Source organism: Schistocerca americana, chromosome X (assembly GCF_021461395.2).
Source record: "Schistocerca americana isolate TAMUIC-IGC-003095 chromosome X, iqSchAmer2.1, whole genome shotgun sequence".
In the NCBI taxonomy this organism is placed as follows: domain Eukaryota; kingdom Metazoa; phylum Arthropoda; class Insecta; order Orthoptera; family Acrididae; genus Schistocerca; species Schistocerca americana.
The window spans coordinates 594,267,853-594,285,935 of NC_060130.1; the positions used below are offsets into that span (position 1 = coordinate 594,267,853).

The 18,083-nt window shown below is 41.3% G+C and overlaps 1 protein-coding gene across 1 annotated transcript in view; it reads right to left on the bottom strand.

The window, feature by feature from the left end:
- The window catches only part of LOC124554973 (lisH domain-containing protein ARMC9-like), a 194,469-nt gene that overhangs the window by 84,121 nt on the left and 92,265 nt on the right, over positions 1-18,083 (bottom strand). The window contains exons 9-11 of the mRNA XM_047128710.1: positions 17,316-17,538; positions 15,885-15,992; positions 8,057-8,167 (exon numbers count right to left, since the gene is read on the bottom strand). Coding sequence (XP_046984666.1) covers positions 8,057-8,167; positions 15,885-15,992; positions 17,316-17,538 — 442 coding nt within the window. The remainder of the gene's footprint in view (positions 1-8,056; positions 8,168-15,884; positions 15,993-17,315; positions 17,539-18,083) is intronic.

The following is an 18,083-nucleotide window of genomic DNA, read 5'->3' on the forward strand; positions in this document are numbered from 1 at the left end:
TGGAAGAAAGTCCACTACTGGCCATTGAAATTGCTACACCACAAAGATGACGTGCTACAGACACGAAATTTAACCGACAGGAAGTAGATGCTGTGATATGCAAATGATTAGCTTTTCAGAGCATTCACACAAGGTTGGCGCTGGTGACGACACCTACAACATGCTGACATGAGGAAAGTTTCCAACCGATTTCTCATACACAAACAACAGCTGACTGGCATTGCCTACTGGAATGTTGTTGTGATGCCTCATGTAAGGAGGAGAAATGTGTACCATCACATTTCCGACTTTGATAAAGGTTGGATTGTAGCCTATCGCGATTTCGTTTATCGTATCGCGACATTGCTGCTTGTATTGGTTGAGATCCAATGACTGTTAGCAGAATATGGAATCGGTGGGTTCAGGAGGGTAATACGGATCGCCGGGCTGGATCCCAACGGCCTCATATCACTAGCAGTCGAGATGACAGGCATCTTATCTGCATGGCTGTAATGGATCGTGCAGCCACATCTCGATCCATGAGTCAACAGATGGGGAAGTTTACAAGACAACAACCATCTGCACGAACAGTTCGACGACATTTGCAGCAGCATGGACTATCAGCTCGGAGACCATGGCTGCGGTTACCCATGATGCTGCATCACAGATAGGAGTGCCTGCGATGGTGTACTCAAATGACGAATCTGGGTGCACGAATGGCAAAGTGTCATTTTTTCGGATGAATCCAAGGTTCTGTTTACAGCATCATGATGGTCGCATCCGTGTTTGGCGACATCGCGGTGTACGCACATTGGAAGCGCGTATTTGTCATCGCCATACTGTCGTATCACCAGGCGTGATGGTATGGGGTGCCATTGGTTACACGTCTCGGTCGCCTCTTGTTCACATTGACGGCACTTTGAACAGTGGACGTTACATTTCAGATGTGTTACGACCTGTGGCTCTACCCTTCATTCGATCCCTGCAAAACCCTACATTTCAGCAGGATAATGCACGAGCGCATGTTTCCGGTCCTGTACAGGCCTTTCTGGACACAGAAAATGTTCAACTGCTGCCCTGGCTAGCACATTCTCCAGATCTCTCACCAAATGAAAACCTCTGGTCAGTGGTGGATGAGCAACTGGCTCATCACAATACGTCAGTCACTACTCTTGATGAACTGTGGTATCATGTTGAAGCTGAATAGGCAGCTGTACCTGTTCACGCCATCCAAGCTCTGTTTGACTCAATGCCCAGGCGTATCAAGGCCGTTATTACGGCCAGAGGTGGTTGTTCTCTGTACTGATTTCTCAGGATCTATGCACCCAAATTGCTTGAAAATGTAATCACATGTTAGTTCTAGTATAATATATTTGTTCAATGCATACCCGTTTATCATCTGCATTTCTTCTTGGTGTAGCAATTTTAATGACCAGTAGTGTAATTTGGTCAGATGAGTCTTGTATCACACTGTTTCCAACTTCTGGCCAATATTACATCAGAAGAATGAAACATGGTGGGGTTTCAGTGATGATTTGGGCAGCCATATCATGAAATTCCATGGACCCCATTGTTACTCTGTAAGGTCACATTACTGCCAAGGATTATGAGACCATTTTGGCTGATCAAATCCATCCCATGGTACAATGTTGGTTCCCCAATGGTGATGCTGTGTTTCAAGATGACAGGGCCTCTGTTCACACAGCTCACACCATCCAGGACTGTTTTTGTGAGCATGAGGATGAAGTGTCACATCCCCCCTGGCCACCACAGTCACCAGATATCAATATTATTGAGCCTTTGTGGTCTGCTTTGGAGAGAAGGATGTATGATTACTACTTACCTCCGTCACCTTTACCTGAACTTGTCATTATTTTGCAGGAGAATGTTATAAATTCCCTTGAAAAACATTCAGGACCTGTATTTTTCCATTCCGAGATGAGAGGAAGCTACTTTGAATGTTGGTGGGTTTTCTACACTGTATTATATGTGGTAATGTGTTGTGTTTGTGGTGTTCCTATTTTTTGTCTAGCCCCTGTATAAAATTCAAATAAAAATTAATAAAAGTGATCAAAATAGTAAGATAGATACCTATAATGATAAGAGCAGCTTAAGTGCAACATCTACAATCACAGCTGAAGATGGGGAAACACCCTGTGACCATTGCTAGATATCATTTACAGGTGTAACATTATCAGGCCATCAAATTTTCATAGCATTGACACAGGTTCCTAATACACATCTTCAATTTTATCTCCTAATACTTCTGTATGATCCACAAGTTTACAACCTCCAGTTAATTTAAATGATTGTATGTGGTTGTACAAAATGATCAAAGAAAAGTAAATATAACAATATTCATCACCATCGTAATTTCTTCATTCAGCAAGCCACGTGCAGTTCTAGATAAACTTTCTACACAATGGCTTTGCTACCCATAGTTCTCGTTCATATGTTTTATGCAAGTTGGCATCTTTAATACTGAGTTTTTGACCATTTGTTTATCCCACCACATGGTCTTTCTGCAGGAACATTCTGTTCAACTCAATGGATCCTGTGGCAAGCCATTCTCTTCATATGACCATACCACTGAAATTATTTTACTTCAGGGATCTCCAGCAGGTGTCTTTCCAATCCTAGCTGTTGCTCAGTATTATTGTTTATTTTATCAACTTTTGTCTTTTGAAGACAATATTGCAGGAAGTTCATTTCTGTTGCCTGGAGGTGACCCTTTACTGGTACAGTAATTGTTGCTGCCTCCAGGGCATACATCTACAGAGGTAAAAAAAAAGTCTTATACAGGCTGATTTTGGAAATTACCATTGCCAAAGTGTCTCGCATACTAAGTGGTAAACTTTGGACATTTCTGTATTCTGTTGTCAATCTCTTCGTGTACTGGAAGTTTTTTGCAGTCTGTCTCCTCATTTCCAGTTACTAGAGGCACTGTCAAGAATTTCTGCTCAACACCTTATCTGCTTGTTTGGTTTCAATGATTTTGAAACACATTGTGATTAAGTATTCATGCTATAGAACTGGTTTAGTTTGTGTGTCTATTTATGTCCCACACCTTATCGTTATACCAAAATAAATTTTCCTGTCTTAATTACATTTGTTATATTAATTTTGATTATTCTTTCACAGACAAACTCAATTTCAGAGTAAGTATGTGTCTCCATATAAAAAAAAACTTACTCTATTCTTTTATTAACTCATTCCCTTATTCAAGATTTGAGAGACTGAAAATCCTACAAAACAGGATATTGCCTGAAAAGTGACAACTGATGGGTGTCTGATCAAGCTATGTTAGGTGTAGCTGGCAAATGAAGATAGAAATATGATTTCAAGACAAGAAAAACCTCACATGTAAAATTAAAAAAAAACAAGACTTACAGCTTCATGCTATACCAGCCAATAAAACCAAAAGCAGACAGAATATCAAGATGGGGACATAAGGGAAACAGTAAATGGTAATTCTATCCTTACTATTATCATTGAATCCATTATATGCTATCCTCTTTAATTTTTTACACCCCATTTTCTTACTTCTGCCACTTTTAACCCCCCATTCTTTCCTCTCATTCCACCTTGAGTGCAATCTACAATTTATAGCTTTCTCAAATGTTCCATTGCTTGTCTTTTCTACCTCACCTACTCATCTTTGCATAATCTCCAGTCACACCAACTTTTCCATAACTGCATTCTACCTTGTTATGTACACTTTTATCACCTTCAAATTAGCAAACAGGAGATTACCACATTCACAAAAATGGAACAATTAAGAAAAAAATATAAGAGGGTTGGAACTTAAATAGTGGCAACTATTTATTCACAACCAATACAAAAGAGTTACATGTTTGCACCTGTTACTGTCCTTCAAAGTAGTCACCAGCATTGTGTAGAACCCATTGCCAGTGATGTGGAAGGCGTAGTATATCGTTAGCAGAGCCTGTTCTGTTGATGGTGCGAATGGAGCGGTCTACTGCCTGTTGAATCTCTGGAACAGTTCTGAAGCAAATGTTCATCTTCGGAATCAAATCAATGTCACAAGGACCTAAGTCCAGGGAGTATGGTGCAGTCCCATCGATCAAGCAGAGCAGCCATAGCTTGTGCTGTATTTGCCCGAGCATTTCCGTGCAAAATGATGGGTGGGTTGCGCAGAAAGTGTCGCCGCTTCTTTCGCAAGGCTGGTCGCACGTGATGCTCCAAATATGAACGGTAATACTGTTCATTGATGGTCTGCCGTGGAGGAATGTAATGTGTTAGGATAACACCATCACAGTCGTACACAAGAATCACCATTACTTTAGACCACTCCATTCGCATCATTAACAGAACAGGCTCTGATAATGGTATATTATGCTTTCCACATCACTGGCACCGGGCTCTGCACAATGCTGGTGACTACTTTGAAGGACAGTAACAGGTGCAAACATGTAACTCTTTTGTATCAGTTGTGAATCAATAGTTGCCACTATTTAAGTTCCAACCCTTGTATTTAAGTACTCTTTTTCTTCTTCTTTGAGTAAGTCACAATTTACAAATTTACAACTTTTCAAATGCGGTATTTTAAAATTTGGCTGTGACAGTTTTGAGGGTCTATTTTTTCTAGTTACAAAGGTGTTTCTAGCCTCAAAGAGAATGGGGAAATAAGAAAATTATTGACCTCAAAGCTTTTAATATATTTCAAATAGATTCTGTAACAGGGGTGATATACAAAATTTCCACTGTAAAAATATATTATATTGGCTTCTTTAGAAGCAAGTTGTTCACATATTACTTACAACTGATGCAAGAAATAATGATGCAAAAAATTATAAGACCTAAGAATTCAACTGATTCGACTATCCTTCTCAAGTTCTAGTACTGTATACGTAATTACAGTGGTCAAGTATCACAATTAATGCTTCCCATAAAAAATGACCATATCAAAAGGGCTGACTAAGATGGTAAAGAATGAGTGTGGCTTATTAAGATAGTAAAGAATGAGTGTGTGATTGAACTAGCTAGTATGAGGACCTTTGTAAGGTAATCTTAGTAAAATGCATAGAAATTTTGACTTCATCAAGTGTAAACTGCAGAATATGTGCACAGAATGAGAAGTTTTCTTGTTTCCATGACCAGATTGACTATTTTTAACCATGTGCTTTAGAGTCTTTTTGGAAGAAGCTAAAAAGGGCTGTATTATATGAATTACTTGGCTGAAGGCAATACTTTTCCAGTTTTAACAAGGTATCAAAACAGACTTTCTCATACACTGGGGTATTTGCCCTCAGGCCAAATTTTGTTGTGAAATATAAGGAGGATTTCCTTAAATGCTGAATTAAGTTATTTCAGTGCACTGAAATGAATCGCATTTGGTGCTCAGGTGGTATCATGCAAGGCAGCCAACTCAGTATGAATTTTCTACTTACAGAAGGCCTTGTTATTTCTAGACATAAAATTGTGCTTCTACTTCTCTAAAGTTGCGCAGTATGTGCAAAAACCCAAGAGCTGGCTCTCAGATGTTGTACTGTAGAAACATTTTCCACTGTTGCTGTGCGAACAGAATAATGTGACATCATGGAATTTCACGACACAGTGATTTACTTACCATCCCGAAGACACAGCCAATCTGCAAACCAGCCCACACATTAAGTCAATGAGTGGCAATACTCTGGCAAAGAATTGTCCATACAGTATTGCATCAATTTGTTTTGTATGCTGTCGCCACCAGACAGAAGAACAACTTGGCACAAGAAAGCTACAAAAATAGGTGGCCTACATGCAGTGAAGGTATCAGGAAAAAGTTCAAAAACAGAGTGCATTGTACCTGTGTGTTGGGTCACACAGTGTACTCCAACCACACTCTTGACATCCAAGGTTTGATGCTGTCAGGCAGCTGGTGGAATCCAGTGACACATTCATCTAGCCACTGCCAGTTGTGTGAAGCACAGTTGCTCTAGCCTGCAAGCCGCTCTAGCTACAGCTGTCTGGGGGTCACTCAGCACTTTGTCAGTGCACTGCCTCCCAGTAATGTGCATGAGCATCAATAAAAACCACCGCTGCTACACTGATATGAAGATGCTGTGGGTGAACACCAGGCTGCACCCACATGGCGATGGTGCACACCTGTATCTGCTGTAGCTTGATGAATAATAAAGAGTTTTCCTGAACTCTGTTTAGCCTGCTGCTGCAGCCAACTTTACCACTGCCACAGTACCGTACTAACCCCCCCCCCCCCTCCACGAGGAATGTGATGGAGCATTGTCGTGACGGAGACACCAATTTGCTATTGACCACAAGTTGAGTCTCTTGCGCCAGACAGCATCACGTACGTGATGAAGGACATCCCCATAGTACTATCTGGTGATTGTTTGACCCTGTGGTGCATACATATGGTGTACTATGTCACGGGAGTCAAAGAAAGCAGTCATCACCACTTTGACATTGCTACACACTTTGGTCTTGGTGACGAAGAATGCTTCCATTGCAATTACTGATATTTGGTTTCCAGGTCATACTCTTATACTCAGGACTTGTCACCAGAGATTATGGTTTTCATGAAGTCGGGGTGAGGTGACTGACTGTGGAGTCCAGCATGTCCTATGAGATTTCAACACACAGTTGCTTTTGCTCCAACCTCAGCAGCTTCGGCACGAATTTCACTGACACTCTCTTCATGGTCAAATATTCGGTCACAATGGAATTAGCCAAAAAAGTGCTGATATCAACCGATTCTGCAATTTCTCTGACAGTCACACAATGGTCCCACGTGACCGCAGCATTCTCTTTGGCAATGACCTGATCATTTTGGAATGGTGATGGCCAACCAGAGTGTAGCTCACTCTCCACTGAAGTGTACCCATCTTTAAACTGGTTGTACCACTCCTTAATCTGTGTTATGCCCATAGGAGTGTCACTGAAAGCCATTTGAATCTGCCAAATGGTTTACATTTGGCTGTCAGCCAGTTTCTGGCAAAATCTGATGCAGTAGTGTTGCTGCAGTTGTTCCGTCATTTCCCTTGCAAAGAAAAACTGACACGAGCATTACACACTACTTCATTCAACTGCTGCTTGCAGCAACAGATGTTATCGACAGGTGGGAAAAAATTTACACATGCACATGCACGTTCAAGGTCGGCTCATGCAAGTGCACTAGATTCAAATCCATCAGGTGTTTGCCCCCCCCCCCCCCCTTCTTTGTGTGATGGATGCCATTTAAAGCTGAGATTTTTTCCTCAGGGAAAAAAGTGCTCACAATGGAAGGTTAGTAACGTTGAGTTGTTCACTCATTATGACTTATTTCGTCCATTACATGATCAACATTAGATGCATTGTACTGGAGGGTGAAGTGTTGTTTCTTTCTTTCACTAACATTTGTTGTGTCTTCTTTCTCTGTGTTTCAAGGAAATGATACACTTAATGTCACTGAGGACATAGTTATTGTAGATTGTGTGTTCTAATGGAGTGTTCTAATAGACATTCACCATTGCTGGATCATCTTATGTATGGCAGCAGATTCATGGGTTGGATTCCTTTTGGAGATATATCTGCAATTGCAATCAGTGTCTTTAATCATGGGTCTTTGTTGTGGCAGTCACCTTGACCATAAGAATTTTCAGAGTTGAAGCAAAGCATATCTCAAAAGCACAAGGGGATGATTATGGGCAGTTGATACACTTACCATGGGACATATATGCAATACTAAGATCATGAGCAGCCATGCCACAATTCCCAAAAGCTATTGGTCATTATATCCCAAAGTTATGAGATCAAACTTTTGAAACCTGAGTTTGAAATATATGGCTAAATCTCAAAGTGCAGAAACCTTGCTTTAACTTTTTCAGTCATCACAGGCATAATCACAGTCAAGATAAAAGCAATCGTCTTTCCTAGTTTGCCATTTACTCTCCTCATTATGTTTTGCACTTATCTGTAACTCTGTCCTTCTACCAGCCCTTTTTGAGTTTAGAAAACACATAATTCTCTGGATAGATAAATAAAAATCAGTACAGTCTTGAAATACACAACATTAATTGACTTCTGTGAATTAATAGCCATATGTTGTTTCATACAAAAAGCATAAGAAATGCATTACTGTGTCATCATCGGTGATCTCCTCTTCACTAGATGTATATTGGTCAGGCAGGAGGGCCTTGTGACGTTTGAGAAGGCATTCCAACTGATGTTGCACTTCTCCTGTGCTTTGCTACAAATAAATGAATAAATAAATTGAAGTGCTAAAATTTTATTTGCTAAAGGAACAGAGTAATGTTTGTGGTTTCAAAACAAAAAATGATCAACAGCACAATTTTATATGTTTATTTTTAAATAAGAACCAGAGAAAATGTTCCCTACTTCAAAAGGACTATGACTAAGCACTTGGAACTGGTTGTGCCAGATGGCTAAAATTTCTTACAAATGTGCAACAAAACACTATATTCTTGTTGTTGTTGTTGTTGTTGTTGTTGTATTTATTGGTCCTGTTGTCTACAAAGCAGCTTATGCATAAGACATTGGATAAGTCAAGTTATAAATATACAGTTGAAAGTCATTTCTAGGCATACGTATTTAAGGTTGCCAAAAAACACTTTGTACATAAGTATTTATATAACACACTACATAAATTTAAATATTCTTCAATGGTGTAAAATCAGTGATGCTGTAAATATGACTTTAGAGATTTCCCAAACATACTGAACTCAGTAATAGCTTTTATGCTTTCAGGAAGTTTGTTATAAAGCTTAACTCCCATGTGAAAAGTACCTTCTTGGCACAGAGCTGTGCTGATTTGAGTTATATGTTTGTTATAACTTCAAGTTGAACAAATATATTTCAAGGAAGACGCAATACATGAAAATCACAGATCAAGTAAACAGAGTAAGACGTGTGTACACATTAACAGTCAAATCATAACTGAGTCCAAGTCTAGCGGCTGCTGGCTGGCTGGCCACTTAGGTGGTGCTGCTGCTGCATGGCTGGCAGAGAGCGCCGCATGTAGAGGACGCGTGTAACTGCGCAGCGGCACTTTGAAAGATCGGCGAGTTACAACACTTTTCCCCCCTTTGAAGTTTTTGCACAGGTCTTGATGGAGGAGGCCTGTAGATTGCTAACGTCCATAGGTGTTGTTTGACTGGCTGTAAAGTCTCGAGGAGGAGGCCTCCCGTACGGACGGAAGTGTCCCCGATGATAACGGGTCGAGATGACAGGAGACGTGGGGGTCATATCTGCTGGGGCTCTGTGCACCAATCTGCCCATTGCGGCAAGTCCAGTTGTTATAACAGGAGACATGGGTGATGTGTCTGCATCCATAGGAGAAGGAGGCGAGTAGAGTTGCTCCGACAGATGATGGTCATCTGGTTCCTGAATGGGCACGTCTCCTGGTGGCATCAGTTCTTGTGCTGGCACCGATATGACGGTGAGAGGACTGCGTTGTGAGTAATGAGAGATTCCAGTATCCCGAGCATCAGGTAGAGCTCAAGGTGGTGTAACAGCATCCGGAAGAGGCGTTGCCAGCACACGAGGCCGAAGCTGGTCCGAATGATGCACTGCAACACCCGTGTCCATCTGGATTTCATACAGGCATTGGCCACGGTGTCGTAAGATGCGGCCAGGACTCCATTTTGGCCGCCTGCCATATCCCCGTACCCATACAAGGTCGTCGGCAGTCAACTGGCCAAACAAAAGCACCCACGGCCGTGAGATGGAGGGCCATGGAAGATGAAGTAGCATGCGGGGCTGTCGGCCATGTAAGAGCTCAGCCAGTCTGTGGTCACCCATGGAGGTGAAACGGTAAGAAGTCAGAAATTGGAGAAGCGCATCATCAGCAGCAGAAGAAATCAGGAGTTTCCTCATCTGAGCTTTAAATGTGCGGACCAGTCGTTCAGCCTCACCGTTTGACTGTGGATGGAATGGAGGGGCCGTGACATGCATGACGCCGTGACAGGCACAAAAATCCGCAAAATCGGAAGAGGAAAATTGGAGACCATTATCAGTAACAAGAGTAGAGGGAAGGCCTTCCAAAGAGAAAATGCGAGCTAGAGCATTGGTGGTTGCCGTGGAGATAGGCGATGTGCAACGGACAATGAAAGGAAAGTTAGAGTAGGCATCAATAACAAGAAGTCAATAAGTACCTAAAAAAGATCCTGTGAAGTCAGCATGAATACGCTCCCAGAGCTTCTCAGGTGAAGGCCACGGTGACAAAGATGACTTCGGGGCGACAGCCTGTGACGCACAAGGGCCGCAGGCAGCGACCACGTGTGCGATTTCAGAGTTGATGCCGGGTCAGTACACATGACGGCGAGCCAGAGATTTTCTGCGAGAGACACCCCAGTGCCCTTGGTGAAGGAGGCACAAGACCGAAACACGCAAAGATGCGGGTACCACAACACGCGGCGAAGCATTTTCGGTGGAAAGCATGATAACACCATCCCTAGCGGTGAGTCGGTAATGCAAAGTGTAGTAGTTCCGCAATGTATCAGAAGTCTTAGTGGATGGACGATATGGCCAACCCTTCTGAATACAGCGTAAAACCCGGGAGAGGGTAGAGTCAGAGCCTGTAGCAGCCGCCAGCCAGTCCCTGGTGATGGGGAACCTGTCCACAACCCGCTGCTCAGCAACATCCAGGTGGAAACACAAAAGTTCATCCCTATCGAATGCCAGATCAGGACCCATGGGAAGGCGAGACAGTGCATCAGCATTCGCATGTTGAGCCATCAGCCAGAAATGAATCTCATAACTGAAACGAGATAAGTAAAGAGCCCAACGCTGGAGGCAGTGTGCAGCCTTGTCAGGAAGTCACGTTGATGGATGAAACAAGGAAACAAGTGGTTTGTGATCTGTAACAAGATGAAATTTGGATCCATAGAGAGAAACGCCAAACTTATGAAGAGCATAAATAAGGGCCAAAGCTTCTTTTTCAATTTGAGAATACTTTTGTTGGGCATCCGTGAGGGTTTTGGAGGCATAAGCAATGGGTTGTTCAGAACCGTCAGAAAAACGGTGCGCAACGACTGCACTGACCCCATATTGAGAGGCATCCGTGACTAGAACAAGATTTTGGCCAGGTCAATAAGTAACCAGGCACGGGGCCTGTTTCAGCATAGTCTTCAATTTCAGGAAAGCCGCATCGCATGACGCGGACCAGTGAAAAGGCACGTTTTTATGCAACAGGCGATGCAATGGCTGAGCCACCGAAGCAGCAGATAGTATGCTATTTTCCCCAAGAAGGCCTGCAGTTCCTTAACAGATGTAGGGCAAGGAAAGGCATCGACTGCAGCGACAGTTTGCTGAAGTGGACGAATACCATCCCGAGAGAGTTGAAACCCCAAGTATGTGATAGATGCCTGAAAAAATTTTGATTTCTGAAGATTACACTTAAGACCGGCAGTCTGTAAGACATGAAAAAGTGTGCAGAGATTTTGAAGATGTTTGTCAGTGGTGGAGCCAGTGACAACAATCTTGTCCTGGTAATTTGTTCACCCAGGGACAGTGAGCAATAATTGTTCCAAGAATCGCTGAAAGAGAGCAGGGGCGCTGGCAACCCTGAATGGCAATCGTTGGTATTGATAGAGGCCAAAAGGCATGTTAAGAACCAGAAACTGCCGGGAAGCAGCGTCGAGAGGAAGTTGATGATAAGCTTCTGACAGGTCAAGTTTAGAAAAATACTGGCCTCCAGCAAATTTAGTGAACAATTCTTCAGGTTGGGGCATAGGGTAGGTGTCGATATGGCATTGAGCATTTACAATGGCTTTGAAATTGCCACAGAGACGAATATCACCATTTGGCTTAGCAACAACGATGACAGGAGAGGACCACTCACTGGAAGTGACAGGAAGCAAGACCCCTGAAGCAGTGAGACGATCCAGCTCCCATTTGACCTGATCACAAAGGGCCACAGGAATGGGCCGAGCCCGAAAAAACTTAGGCCGAGCAGTGGGTTTGAGTGTGATATGAGCTTCAAAGTCATTTGCACAGCCTAACCCAGGAGAAAAAAGGGACAAAAATGTCATCGACAAGGAATCCAATTGGGCATAAGGAATAGCATCAGAGACGATATTGACAGAGTCATCTATGGAGAACCCAAAAACACGAAAGGGATCGAAACCAAAAAGATTTTCCGCATTACTATGGTCGACCACAAATATGGGAACAGTGCGAACGATGGATTTCTAAGATACCTCAGCATCAAATTGTCCCAAGAGAGAAATCTTCTGTTTATTGTACATCTGTAATTGCCTAGTGACAGGTGATAGGTTTGGAGAACCCAACTGAAGATACGTCTGAGAACTGATGATAGTGGCAGCAGAACCAGTATCCACCTGCATGCGAACATCTCAACCAAGTATTTGGGCCCTGAGGAATAACTTCCCTGAAAGGGAAGAAGTACAATTGACAGACAACACAGAATCAGAATCAGCGTCATGTTCATGAACATCATGTATGCGGTCGGATTTGCAAACGGATGACACATGACCCTTTTTTTTGCATTTGTGACACATGGCCCAACATTGTGGACAATCTTCTTGTGAATGTTTCGTAATACACCGCGAACATGAAGGAAGTTTCCGTGGGCTTTGCTGCAGTATCTTAGAGGTTTGTTTACGGTTAGGCCGAGGCTGTGCTTGGGAGCGTACTGCGGCCACGTCGGTCGGCGGGGACATGCCACACGCTTCGTCAACATTGCACAGAGGTTGTATTTCCCCACCATCGCCCCATGCCTCTATTTGAGCTCCAGCGGTGCGAGAAATTTCAAAAGACTGAGCGATGGATAGGACTTCATCTAGAGTCAGATTTACCAACTGAAGGGCACATTGCCTAACTTCTTTGTCGGGCGCCGATTGGATAATAGCATCCCGTACCATGGAATCGGCGTAGGATTCTTTGTCAACTTTAGTAACAAATTGATACTTTCTACTGAAGCCGTGAAGTTCAGCAGCCCAAGCGCGATAGGATTGATTTGGTTGTTTTTGACAATGATAAAAGGCAACACGAGAGGCTACCACATGTGTTTGCTTTTGAAAATAGACGGACAGAAGTGAGCACATTTCAGCAAAGGACAAAGACGCAGGATCTTTCAAAGGATCCAATTGTGACAACAACCGATACATTTGAGGTGAAATCCATGAAAGGAACAGAGACTTACATGTTTGTTCGTCCGTGACATGAAATGTCAAGAAGTGCTGTCGTAGACATTTTTCGTAATCAGAACAGTCTTTCGCCGTCTCGTCGTACGGAGGAAAAGGAGGTAAAGACAACAACAAGAGATGCCCCGCATTTGATGGAGCGACGAAATCATGAATTGCATTTGTGAGAAGCGTTTGCTGTTCTATGAGACCTTGCAATAGTTGCTCTAAAGTAGCCACGGAAACATGTGTGTCAACAATGGAAAAGAAAAATCCCATCCTCGTCGCCAACTGTTATAACTTCAAGTTGAACAAATATATTTCAAGGAAGATGCAACATGAAAGTCACAGATCAAGTAAACAGAGTAAGATGTGTGTACACTTTAACAGTCAAATCATGACTGAGTCCAAGTCTAGTGGCCGCTGGCTGGCTGGCCGCTTAGGTGGCACTGCTGCTGCATGGCTGGCAGACAGCGCCGCTTGTAGAGGACACACATAACTGCGCGGCGGCACTTTGAAAGATCGGTGAGTCACAACAAAGTTACTGTTTTGTCTGGTAAAGTGATCATGTAAATCAAAGTTTTTTTTTTGCAGTCTGCAGTCTTTACCTATTATATTTATTTTAAAGAATAAAAGGGTTTCCATTATGTATACACATGGTAATGGAGGAATACCAGATTTCTTAAACAGAGGTTGACAAGAGTCCCTAGGCTTGCAGCCAAACAAGATTGTAATGGCCCTTTTTTGTATTTTAAAAGTGCTATTAGCTGTTTTTGAGTTTCCCCAGAAGGTGACCCCACATCTAAGATGAGAATGAAAGCAGACATGATATGCATTCATTACTGTTTTCTCACTACAGCATGATTTTAATGAGCAAAGAAGGTAACATGTTTTGCTCAGTTCTGCATTGAGATACTCGATAAGCTTATTACATACAGACTAGAATTTCATGTGTTAATATAAAACAAAAGGAGAGGGATCAATTACTCTGATTAATTATTTACAAACTTCTCTTCAATCAGATTACAAAGATTGCATGCATCTCTTGTAACTTGAATGTATTGACAATAAATCATAACTCAATCAAATGAAAATGCTCTCAGGCACAAATTAATTATAATGTCTTCATCATCATAAATATTGTGATCAAGACATTAAAATAAATATTGTGATCAAGATATTAAAAGTCATGACTGATTATCTAAACTAGTCACTGATCACTTTTAAGATTTTAGCTATAAAATTATTGGAAATATTATATTTCAAACTAGTTGGTCCCAGATTAATTCAAACAATAATCAGAACAATGCTTACGTATGAGAGGATCTATAGAAAATAGATCTAGAGTATCTCATGTAATATAATCTGCCAGAATTGTGCAACACAGCAATTTAGCAGATCATCATCTTGGTAAAAAAAAAATTACATTATGTTTTGATAAATATTGTGCAGTTTTTAATCAGTATTATACACACATCCAAAAAAGTTTTGCATCACCCCAGTTCCCAGAACTCCTAAAGATAGACTTTGACTGTGAATATTGTATCACAGACACAGTCCCTTTGACTGTTCAGAGATGTCACTAAACCCACCCAAAGATGTAAACAACCATGCATGAGCAGCACCTATTAGACAGAAGGGGTCCGACAGCCGATCAGTTCCAGTCATTCCACCAGGAAGGAGGTACACAGCTCGTGTTGTCTGTAGTTCAAACATACCTAGATGGTCAGTACCACAGTTCCATCCTCTAACTGATAATGCAACCATATCAGCAGCATATTGGTGAGGCATTCTTCTTCATGGATGACAATTCACACTCCCATCGTGCACATCTTGTGAATGATTTCCTTCAGGATAATGACATCGTTCAACTAGAGTGGCCAGCATGTTCTCCAGACATAAAACCTATCGAACATGCCTGGGATAAATTGAAAAGGGCTGTTTATGGGCAATGTGACCCCCCCCCCCCCCCAACCTCTCTGAGGGATCTATGCTGAAGCGCCGTTGAAGAGTGGGACAATCTGGACCAACATTGCCTTGATGAACTTGTGGATAGTATGCTACCACGAATCAGGCATTCATCAATGCAACAGGACGTGCTACTGGGTATTAGAGGTACCAGTGTGTACAGCAATCTGGACCTTCACCTCTGAAGGTCTCGCTGTATGGTGGTACAATGTGAAATGTGTGCTTCTCATGAGCAATAAAAAGGGCGGAAATGATGTTTATGTTGATCTCTATTCCAATTTTCTGTGCAGGTTCTGGAACTCTCAGAACAAAGGTGATACAAAACTTTTTTTGGTGTGTGAACTAGACAACCAACAGCCTTGCTGCAGTGGTAACACCGGTTCCTGTCAGATCACCAGCGTTAAGTACTGTCGGGCTGGGCTAGCACTTGGATGGGTGACCATCCAGTCTGCTGAGTGCTGTTGGCAAGCGGGGTGCACTCAGCCCTTACGAGGCAAACTGAGGAGCTACTTGAATGAGAAGTAGAGGCTCCGGTCTCATAAACTGACATATGGTGGGGAGAGCGGTGTGCTGACCACATGCCCCACAATATCCGCATCCAGTTACACCTGTGGGCTGAGGATGACATGGCCGCTGGTCGGTATCATTGGGCCTTCCAAGGCCTGTTCAGACAGAGTTAGTTAGTTATCATACTAGACAGCCACAAACTAACCTCTGACAAAAATCAAAGCAACACATTTGTGTTTTTATTTGTTTGGGGCATAATTTTACTTTTTTTCCTAAAGTTAAATTTGTATTTCAAATGAAAGTTTGGAAATAACAGTGCAACAGTACCTTCTGTAAATGCTCCAAAATGTCACAAAGTCCACTTCTCTTGGCTTCTTGGTTAATCTGATGGTTTGCCAGTAAACTGTATAGTGTCCCAGTCACGTAGGGTGTAGGCTATCAGTTAAAGGATGTCATTATAACAAGTGCAACATATTGTATCACAGCATATTAATATCCTATAGAGAGTTAATCATGTAACTCTTCTGCAGCACACTAACAGAAAGAAGTGAGGTACATACAAGTAACTACAGAAAGAGATGACCAACAACAATAAATCTAAGAAATAAGTACGTTTTGCAGTAAAAAAGGTTTCAATTTTCATATTAACTGGGCAGCAAAATGGGTGAAAAACTAAGTGCCAAAAAACGTACTTAATTTTATTTTGCATATCCATTAAAAGACATGGAAAACACAACATACTTCAAAATAGGGATGCTCTGTTCTAAATAAGCAACAGACTAAAATTTTGTTCAGAGTTTGCTGAGTAATTCTAATTAAAAGTTATTAAAAGTTGCCACATATTTTAATTTTAAAAATATTGGAAAAAATTAACCACAGTCACAAAAACAATTATATGGAAACCAAAAATTTCAAAACAACAAAAAAAAAAAAAAAAAAATGCAATGCACAGATATTTGAAGCCATTGACTTGAACTGTGTCACTGTTGTTGCTCATGTTAAGGTTATAGGTTGTCAATGACATACACAAATGCAAGTCATGAAACCACTGACAGGTACTCAAAATGCATTCTCTGTGTCCATGCAGAACAATGCTGTGTTGACTGTGACAATTTGAAACTGTGCACTAGAGTGAAACAGACCTAGGTCCTGGTTCAAACCATGGTCTGGCAAAAAATTAAGTTGTAACATTCATTCAGCACTAACTGATACAGTAGTCAGCACTAACTGATACAGTATTTTATAAATGCACTGGGTAGTTCAACAGTGCGACAAAATCCATTCATTTAAACTATTGCTTCTTAAGTTGTATCAAATACCTCACACGCTTACATTATATTTCTCTTTCAATATTTTGCAGACTACTGTTGTATTATTATCTAGTGATATTCACAATAAAATATCAAACTTTTATTATTATTCACCATTTTAGTTTGTGTGGGCATGTCATGACTACCAACAACCTAACTGTATTTGCAACAACATTTATTATGCCCAATGTGTTTCACAGGTAGAAAACATTCTCGAAGAGTACATTCCAGTTTTTAGTGGCACTACTAAAGCATACATGCCATAAAAACAAGTATGTGAATGGAGAATTAGCTCAGATACACACTGGACACTGAAAAAGTAATAACAATATGATGACTGGATATCATTTTACTATTATTAAATACTTTAATCATAAATGGAGTTGTTCAGTGTGGTCAACAGCACATGATCTGTTATAAATACATAATGATTCTTACATTACTATACCTTAAGCAAGCTATTGCCAAGATAGGATGCAAGTATTTCAACCAATGGCCTTGCAAATGGCACACAACGCTCTCTGGCTTGTCGGTGAAGGCACAGATTCATGAACAGCGCCATGGTATACTCAAGAGCATAGGATCGCATTTGTGTATGCTGAGTTGCTTCCAGTCTTTGCACCAGCCACTCCACTAGACCCCCATCAATCATGAATATTCTTTGTTCTCGTCTAGAAATACAGAACATCAAATGCTTTCATTAAATCTCCTATTTCTGTGTACTCACTACTCCACTATCAATACCCCAATTTTAAAAAATTAAAATAATAAAGAAAAAAAACGAAATCTGCTACCAAACTAAACTGTGAAAGCTCTTGTATCAGGAGAAAGAAAATACTATAAAGTGAAGGACAACAAACATATAACTTTAGAAAATGATATGAGGCAAGCAGGTACTGCTAACAAAATTTTAGTATAGTGAGTTCTAGTGCTTTCTCTATCAAACTGATTGCATGATTATATTAATTGAATGAATATCATAATAACTGCAGTATCTGTGTCTATGAGTGGTCAAGGTGTACACAGGAATAACAGCAGTCGAGTAGACTGTAAATAATAACTTGTTTATTCTGGATGTAATTACAAGATGAGATAACACTACAGATTATGGAATAGCTCTGATGTAAGTTACAGGAAGAGAGAACATTATCAAATAACTCTATGAAAGGTGCATGTTGAGGAGTAGTGAGGAGTAGCAAGAAGCCTAGGTCTGCAT